General features: G+C 43.1%; 1 protein-coding gene across 2 annotated transcripts; it reads right to left on the minus strand.

Annotated features, from left to right (window-relative positions):
• Positions 1-164: 164 nt before the first annotated feature.
• Positions 165-7,851, minus strand: LOC105185776 (peptidoglycan-recognition protein 2). Of its 2 annotated transcripts, XM_025300823.1 has the most exons (5): positions 7,690-7,851; positions 7,254-7,454; positions 6,831-6,930; positions 2,541-2,867; positions 165-2,176 (listed from the first exon to the last, which is right to left on the minus strand). In XM_025300823.1, exons 2-5 carry the CDS (start codon positions 7,404-7,406, stop codon positions 1,884-1,886), a joined length of 873 nt encoding a protein of 290 aa, XP_025156608.1. In that variant the 5' UTR covers positions 7,407-7,454; positions 7,690-7,851; the 3' UTR covers positions 165-1,883. The 2 variants fall into 2 exon arrangements, with proteins under 2 accessions (XP_025156608.1, XP_019698190.1); XM_019842631.2 differs by lacking the exons at positions 6,831-6,930; positions 7,254-7,454; positions 7,690-7,851 and adding an exon at positions 4,888-5,540 and having other exon boundaries at positions 168-2,176.
• Positions 7,852-9,606: the final 1,755 nt, after the last annotated feature.

The raw sequence follows: 9,606 nt of genomic DNA on the forward strand, positions 1-9,606 counted from the left end.
GAGATACCCTCGTCGCTCAAATAAGTTTCGCACGAACAACAAACTTGACTAATAACGAGGAGTTTAATTCCTTCTTCTTACGCAACGCAATGAAACTTGATGTGAATGAAAAGGAGAAAACACGAATGTAACGAGATAGTACGACACACGCTACGACATATATTTATTTCATTGTCAAATGATATACATAAATATTATATACATAGATGGAACACTGTCTAATTCTACTTTAATGGACGAAAACGATAAATACAAATAATTGCGACGCAACGTCACTAACTACTCGTTTGTACTGTTTAAAAGGAACAGACTCTTTCAGGAACATTGAAAAGTCGATCATGCGTGCCGATTAGTCGATCGTTATTTGGAATTAATCGATAAATACGCATCGTTTCAATGTTCAATGTTCACGATGATCGAAGCCGACCGTTCGAGTTGACTCGCACGACCGGCGAAACGCGCTAGGGACTCCCGCCGGGGAGTTCGATTATTTTCTTCTCTCATTTTTCCGCAGAGTGCTTGACAAGAACACGTACCAAGTAGAGAATATGTCATCTTACATTAAGCGATACCGACGATCTTGTCGATTGGACTCCCGCAATATTTAATGACTCTCCCGGGAGATGCAATCGATCATTATGATTAATCGACAATTTGATATTTCATTTCTTTCTTTTTTCAATTCTGCTATTCGCAATCGTTTAAATATAACTCGCAATCGTTTAAATATAACTCGGTAACGCTCTCCGCGCCGACAAGGAGGAATCGAAGAGGACCGTCAGCGGTGGCTGGTCTGGTCGTCGTCCGCGAAAATTTGCACATATGTATAATTTTCGGAAATTGCTTCTGTGTCGATCGGCGGTCGATCTCCGTGAGAATTGTGTACGGTCTTACTTTCCGCGTCCTTCCGCCGACATACACGCTACGGGATCGTTTCGGCGTCCGTAAAAAGGTTCCGATCGTAATTTGCAGGCCATTTACATAATTATGAAGTATGTATGCGCTGGCGCCCAGAGATCTTATCAAAACTACATGCGTGAAGATATTCATCCCGCCGGAGAGAATCACGTCGCGCGGTGATCTTCAATTATCATTATTAACTAATTAAACACGCAGGCCGTGACCTCGCGGGGGGCCCATGCGGTTCCATAGGCGTACGCAAAAGTACGGCTCGGGCACGCGAACCCGTACATCGATCTCCTTCGTCGGACTACAGCGATGTAATCGGGAGCACTCGTCGGTGTTTACGATAAACTGCGTACAGTATCGACGACAGTACACGTCGTCCTCGTCAATTAATAAGTCTCATTCGCGTCATTGACTCTAGTCACTAATTTGTGTCATCGATGTCGAGCGCGCGCACATGGCGCACTGGCGGAATCTGGGACATGGGGGAACTACCTTCACAAGCCTGTTCTCGGTAGAACCGTTCTCTGTAGAACGAACGAACGAACGAACGAACGAACGAACTGAAGGACGACGGACGTTTCCCCAGCGAAGAAGACCTTTCGTAACGAACGCGTAGAGAGAGGTAGCAGCGGTTATTCAACATATTCCGGCATACCGAAATGTCGGCGCACTAAAATTACATTTGTATCCTACAAGAATAGCCTGCGACTGTTCTCTTAGTCAAGTGCATGCTCATCCGCAACTTGTTAAAGAAAAAAAAGAGAAAAAAGTAGGAATATTAAGTTACCAGCTATGATTACGTAAATGGTGCGAGCGTCTCGCAACAAGAGCGGGATGATCTCATCGATGTGATACTGCGAGTCCTTCTTGGTCTGTCAAGTCTTCTTTTTGCGTTGAGTAGTAGTAGTAATGTTCAACGTAAATGTCATTTGCTTTGCGAGAGGAGCGAGAGGAGCGAGGAAGCGCAAGAGTCATCATGAGGCGACGGATTTGCCGTTTTCTTCCACGTTGTTGCCCTTTCGTTCCGCTGCCTCCGTCGTCGTGGTCGTGGTAGTGGTGGTGGTGGTGGTGGTGGTGTGCGGTATCGGACTCGAAGTCCAACGGGGAAGAGCGGTTACGTACTTGTAGAAGGATTCACCAGGACACTCCGTTGGCCGTGTCTGCCGGTGGCCGATCACGTTGTACTTGTCGCTTATCTTGCCGAGTGAAACCCCGCATGCTATCAGCTCGTTCAGCGTCTTCAGGGCGGCCGCGTTCGGGAGAAAGTCTGCGGAATCATATTTGCATTACGTCAATGAGCGCATTGACGCAGAAGAAGCGCGGCTGTTTTTATCGCGGTACATGACGTCCCGTGTCCCAATCATATTTTGCTGCCTTAAGCGTAAACAGGTCTCTTCTTCTTCCTCGTCGAATCTGATTATTTTTCTACGAGAAACAGACTCGACAGCGAAGGTGACCTTCGGATGAACGATGCAGCGATGTGAAATTGATATTATTTCCAAAGACCTCTCGACGATTTAAATGACGATTTGGTAAAACGATCGTATCGCTAGGTTTGCACGATTTGCGCTGCGTTCAACCGTACGCGATCTCGAGTAACTCGATCGACGTAAACAGATAATCTCAAGTACCGCTGAAATCTCCCAGAACGCATATGCCGATGCTCTGCGTATTGTAACCAGGTGCATGGGCGCCGACGTAGTCCCAACCGCGGCCCATGTAGACATTCCCGTCTTCGCCGACGAGGAAATTGTAACCGATGTCCCACCAGCCTCGGTTATCTAAGTGGAGATTCTGGTAAGATCGAACGATCGCGGAGCACGATTCCTGGTCAGTGCAGTATTTAGGTATACCGCCATGGTGGATCACCACGTACGGCGTCGGTGTCACCGGCAGCAGCTCAAAGTCCAGACGCTTCCTGGCCTTCCATTCCTCCCGACTGACGATCCTCGGGCACTCTGTAGCAGAATCAGACACACAATTTGTCTGTCTTTCACAATGAAGGAAGAAAAAAAGAAACTGCCGACTTTCGTTAAAATGACATCTCCGGTGAAAACTATATATTTTCTGCTGTTGTAATACAAAAAATAATAGATGTGTGCACATTATCCTAGCAACGCTGCAATAGCATATCTACTACAAAGAAGAATTTCTTTCTTAGTTGTAAATAATGCACTATACAATTGTAGTCGCGAATACCGGACGCTTTTTTCTCAGCGCGCGTCAAGGCGAGAGCTCTTACGCGAGATCGTCGTTCGGTATATTTGCCGGACGTGAATTATCGCTTGTTTAGATTGTTGATCTTCGATATGAAAATCGTCGAGTTGTCGTAGCCGCGCACCGACTCCCACAACACCGTAATCATGGAGATTGAGAAAATCAGCGAGCACATAAATCGCACGCGACGAGTTTCAGGAGCGCACTCTCGTAAAATGCCGCCTTACGACATTTTATTCGCGCTTCGTGAGTCAGCTAACAAGCCGGTAAACATATTTTCAACAATTAGTTGCGCAATTGCGAACGTATCACTATCGCGCGGAGTAATATTTTGTCTGTGAGAGATGCGACGGCGCGGGCGGATCGCTCTACGTCGTCAAACAATTACGACCTGACACGTGCGATAATATCGCGTCCCGCGAATGGAAACTGCCGGTCAGCCAAGAAAGATCGTCAGGTTCACTAAATTTCACCTTGAATATCTTTTTTGTTTCTTCCCGATTCTGCTTGGACTTCTGCTCGGACTTCTGACCGTGTGAACGAATTTATTGAATTGATCGTTCATGAATATAAATATTCAAGGCGTTTTTTGAACTAGCCGATACCGAGCGAATATATTTAAAAATAGAGATTCATGAAAACCTTAAATTGTGTTTTTCCCTTATGGGAAAACACGGTTCTTTTTGTTTTTGTCGGCCGGCGCCGAATGAGGTTCCCGAAACTCATCGCCGTGGGTTACGTATCAGCGCATATTAATTCCCGCCGCGAATTATGTGCAATTAGTATCAGATTTTTTTGTTTACGAGAGAGTACGTGAGCGCGCGCATGCGTGTGCATCGTCGACAAGATATATTGTGAAATTATGGTGATACAATCAGAAAATTGGGCACATCGTAGCGTCATAAATGACGCTTTGATACAGCGAATTTATGTCGGCTGAAAATTACTCAGCTGTGACGTCAAGTATTTATTACCTCCAACCGGACTTCACTGTGACGATGAAATAATTTAATTTGCATGCGGATGACTCACAATGATTAAATGGATATTGATGAGTATTCGAACGGTTATAAAACTTTTTAAACTTTTTTGTGACTGAACGCTGATATTTGGCGCGGATGTTCGTCGTTTGTGTTTTACGATATTTCGCGCACTGTTACTATTGTTACACGTATCGCGGAATTATAATTACCCGTAAGGAATATAGTATATTGCCCACAAATTGGAAACTTATAAGGAAAGAGCGCAGACTGAATCTTTATTAAATTGATTAAAATGGATAAAAGGAATAAAATGGCAAATAGCGACAAAAAGAGCAGTAAAAAAGACGAAATGTACGAGAATTTTCTTTCGCCTGAAGCTCTGAGTTCGAATTCTTAGAAACAATTAAAAAACAATAAACCTCGAGCGTATATTCGCGAATAAAAGCAACAATTCATAGAAATACTTAAATAAATTCGAAGAAATAAACTTAAATTTATAGACACTTAAGCTGAAGATCGATATAAAAGCCAATCAGCCGCTTTGTAACAACATGAAGAGAACCTGCAATTTTTTATATCATTTAAAGTAATGCGTAAAAAAAGTTGCACTTTAAACACGCTCTGTGCACTTCGAGAGAGTTTTCTTGTAACTGTCAGATTGCGTCTCTCCTTTGTAAGTGCCATTAAGCCGTAAAGTGAAGTCTTTTCCGGCTTCGAGCCGGTTAATTTCAAGAATTTCGTTTCTTCGTTCTCGTAGCGAAATCGTAGAGTGGCTTACCGGTGGCATTGGCGAAATTTACGCGTTTAACGGGCGAGGCGAGGACCGTGTGCCCGAGGAGGACGCCGAGGAGGAGCATCAGGATGCGCGATGCAGGCACGATGAGGTAAGAGAACGACCTCATGGTGATTGACACTGTTACACACAGCGCGTGTCAAATGTGAAACTGAATAGGTATCGTGGTACCGCGTCCGCTTTTAAACGAAAAACTAAATGCGGCCGGGAAGTCCCTCGTGGAAGTCGCGGCGTTGGAACAACCCGTTCGGTCCCTTAACCCTGTCCTCCCCTCTTCTAAGCGTTTCAGCGACGATTCACAACGACGGCGACAACGGCGGCGATAACGACGGTGACGAGGAGAGGAGCAGCGACTCCTCGTACGTTGTTGCCCGAAACATGTAAATTCCTGCTTACTCGTCGTTTCTTCATTCTGCGAGACACGGAATAAGGGCACGATAAAAGATGGAACAGCGCGATGAGATGCGCGATAGATCACAGCTGATCACGATAGCTGATATCTGGAGTATCTCTCGCGAATAATATGTTTGTTCTCTTATCCGTGTCTCGAGATCATCTCGGTTAATTCTGGGAAGATGTGTCGTCAACATTATTTTCGAAATTTCAGTCACCTTTACGTTTTACAGCTCAAGCAGCTTGTCGCGAAAGTTATTTCCGGGCAATTTTTATTTACATTCCCATTTGATTAATTATTATCCTAGAAATTATATTTTGCAAAAACCCACGTAATATTACTCAGAAAGACTAATGATGGAGAGGTGAAATCATCGTTGAAAAGCAAGTCCTCAAGTGGTTTGCGATGTTATTTCAACCCAGTATGGCGGCTTGTTCTCCGACAATTACGGCAAGCAAATTATGCATTATTCGTTTTGCCATGACGTGCGAATTTGTCAAGTGGAATAATAATAAACGTCAACATAATGAGCGCTCGAATATCGTTCGTTCGCCGGTGATTTCGTGATAGCGCCTTCCTTATTTATGAAAGACACCGGACATTTTTGTCTGGTTGTTGACAGCCGTCGACTAATTGCTTCCTGCGGCCATTTGTTATTTAATGCCACGGTGCGCACGGCGAATCATTTTAGCCAAAAGATTTAACGATTGCGCTTTCCACATCGTTAATCAGCTTTAGTCCGACATAGATTGCCCATGCATGGAATTTTTGTTTCTTTCTTCTTTTTCTTTAATACGATTCACGGCACAGAGTTCACAACCGAATTCACGAAACATGCTTTTACTAAATAACTTACCTAGATAACGATCCTGGAAATGGGCGCGGGGCGATGTAGCGTGATCATTACGCGCGAAAAAAAACAAGAGCAGAAGTCACGGTTTCCTGAAAGAGTTCGCGATAAAATAGCGAATGATGGACGCAGATGCAAACGATGACGGCGCTATCAAAATAATGAAGAAGGGCCGTGTGATTGCGTTCTCAAATAACCGCGGAACGTGCAATTGCTACCGGCTAATAGCGCGAAATCGTGTAAAAGCATTGCGATAAAATGTGATACTATTCGTGCGATAAGATATTAGCTAAGTTCGTCGATGTGATATAAAATGAGCTAAGCGAGTCGTGCAAATCATACCGTGATATTGAAAGAGAGAATATACTAGATAATTTTTATTATATAATGTTATATAAAAATGAACAAAAATGTGTGTGTGGCGTTATGCGCGCACGCGCTTTACACATTCAACGTGTGATAAACGGTATTAACATATTTGACAAAACATTCGCTATCTCGTATTAGATTTTTACATTTAAATGCTTTTACATTTAAAATTTAAATGCTTACATTTAAAATTGAAATATTACCTGATAATTTATTTCCTTGAATTTGTATCGTTGCTAAAAACTGTCATATTTTATTCTAGGTGTCGCAACCATGCTAAGCTCAAGTAGTTCCTGTCGATATTTCAACACATACCTGACTTACCGTTGCGAATGTATTGAAACATGGTTTGATGGTCAATATAGTTGACAGTTGAAGGGCCTACAGGAGGAACACAGAGACCTCTTGTAGAGACCTGCGAAATAAGCAGAGACATTTCGTATTTTATGATCATAATATAGAGAAAATCACCTTGTACTTATCATAATAACATTGTAATTAGAAAAATTGTCTACAGAAACGTACAGAGCGTCTTTCTTAAAATCAGAGATAAAAATTGCTTGATTTACTAGAGTGCACATGGAGTGTAGCACAACACCATATTATTATTTATTATAATTTTGAAGAATTGTAAAATTCGACTCTGCATCTTTTTTAGAAATTACGTAAGGAAGGTTCCGAAAAATTTTGTCGGAGGAACATAATGTTTGCAAGGAAAATAAGACAAATTGTGAATACCGTACAAAGTGTAACCAGAGAGGAAGCTGAGAGCGGCCAACACGGCGTTTTCGGCGACACCGATTTTTCGCACTGGGAATGGGCGCTATCTGCGTTCACTTTGGGAACTACGATGCTACATCCACTTTTAGGTCTCGACGGTAAAACCTGCATCTAGTGGCTGTCCGTGCTACATCCACTTTCAGGAGGTTTATGTCCGTGCTACAACCATAATAGCGTACTTGACAAGCACGGTCTCGCGCATTGTTATGCATTTGTAACATGAATTAACATGTTAACATGCACAAAAAAAATAAGAATTGAGATTGTATATGATTAATATCATGAAGATTATATACGATTTATAACGATATATAAATATATGACAATAAGATAATATTTTGTGTGTACCCAAAATTATTTTTCCAAAATATTTTAGCGTTACGTTAGTACTTACTTATACTCCGGCAGGCGTTTTTTAGCGCAGTTGTGTCCGTGTGACTTTCGATGTCGATATCCAACCTTTCTCCGTTGATAGCTCCGCTTCTACTGGGAGCAGAGAGTCGTCATTTACGGCAAAATGTAGGGTTTTGAAAGGGCTTTAATTTGGTACCTGTCCGAAGCCTGTATCTCTAACCGTTTAGGAGATATCGAAGGTTAAAGTTTTCCAACCTTTCTCCGTCGATATCCATCCTTCATCCGTCGATATCTCCGCTTCTACTGGGAGTAGAGGGTCGTCCATGTAGTCCAAAATGTAGGGTTTTGAAAGGGCTTTAATTTGGTACCTGTCCGAAGCCTGTATCTCTAACCGTTTTGGAGATATCGAAGGTTAAAGTTTTCCAACCTTTCTCCGTCGATATCTCCGCTTCTACTGGGAGTAGAGAGTCGTCCATGTAGTGCAAAATGTAGGGTTTTGAAAGGGCTTTAATTTGGTACCTGTCCGAAGCCTGTATCTCTAACCGTTTAGGAGATATCGAAGGTTAAAGTTTTCCAACCTTTCTCCGTCGATATCTCCGCTTCTACTGGGAGTAGAGAGTCGTCCATGTAGTGCAAAATGTAGGGTTTTGAAAGGGCTTTAATTTGGTACCTGTCCGAAGCCTGTATCTCTAACCGTTTAGGAGATATCGAAGGTTAAAGTTTTCCAACCTCTCTCCGTCGATATCCAGTCTTCATCCGTCGATATCTCCGCTTCTACTGGGAGTAGAGGGTCGTCCATGTAGTCCAAAATGTAGGGTTTTGAAAGGGCTTTAATTTGGTACCTGTCCGAAACCTGTATCTCTAACCGTTTAGGAGATATCGAAGGTTAAAGTTTTCCAACCTTTCTCCGTCGATATCTCCGCTTCTACTGGGAGTAGAGAGTCGTCCATGTAGTGCAAAATGTAGGGTTTTGAAAGGGCTTTAATTTGGTACCTGTCCGAAGCCTGTATCTCTAACCGTTTAGGAGATATCGAAGGTTAAAGTTTTCCAACCTTTCTCCGTCGATATCCAGTCTTCATCCGTCGATATCTCCGCTTCTACTGGGAATAGAGAGTCGTCCATGTAGTCCAAAATGTAGGGTTTTGAAAGGGCTTTAATTTGGTACCTGTCCGAAGCCTGTATCTCTAACCGTTTAGGAGATATCGAAGGTTAAAGTTTTCCAACATTTCTCCGTCGATATCCATCCTTCATCCGTCGAAATCTCCGCTTCTACTGGGAGTAGAGGGTCGTCCATGTAGTCCAAAACGTAGGGTTTTGAAAGGGCTTTAATTTGGTACCTGTCCGAAGCCTGTATCTCTAACCGTTTAGGAGATATCGAAGGTTAAAGTTTTCCAACCTTTCTCCGTCGATATCTCCGCTTCTACTGGGAGTAGAGAGTCGTCCATGTAGTGCAAAATGTAGGGTTTTGAAAGGGCTTTAATTTGGTACCTGTCCGAAGCCTGTATCTCTAACCGTTTAGGAGATATCGAAGGTTAAAGTTTTCCAACCTTTCTCCGTCGATATCCATCCTTCATCCGTCGATATCTCCGCTTCTACTGGAAGTAGAGGGTCGTCCATGTAGTCCAAAATGTAGGGTTTTGAAAGGGCTTTAATTTGGTACCTGTCCGAAGCCTGTATCTCTAACCGTTTAGGAGATATCGAAGGTTAAAGTTTTCCAACCTTTCTCCGTCGATATCTCCGCTTCTACTGGGAGTAGAGAGTCGTCCATGTAGTGCAAAATGTAGGGTTTTGAAAGGGCTTTAATTTGGTACCTGTCCGAAGCCTGTATCTCTAACCGTTTAGGAGATATCGAAGGTTAAAGTTTTCCAACCTTTCTCCGTCGATATCCAGTCTTCATCCGTCGATATCTCCGCTTCTACTGGAGTAGAGAGTCGTCATTGTAGTCCAAAATGTAGGG

The sequence above is a fragment of the Harpegnathos saltator genome, unplaced genomic scaffold (assembly GCF_003227715.2).
Source record: "Harpegnathos saltator strain DR-91 unplaced genomic scaffold, Hsal_v8.6 scaffold384, whole genome shotgun sequence".
NCBI lineage: Eukaryota > Metazoa > Arthropoda > Insecta > Hymenoptera > Formicidae > Harpegnathos > Harpegnathos saltator.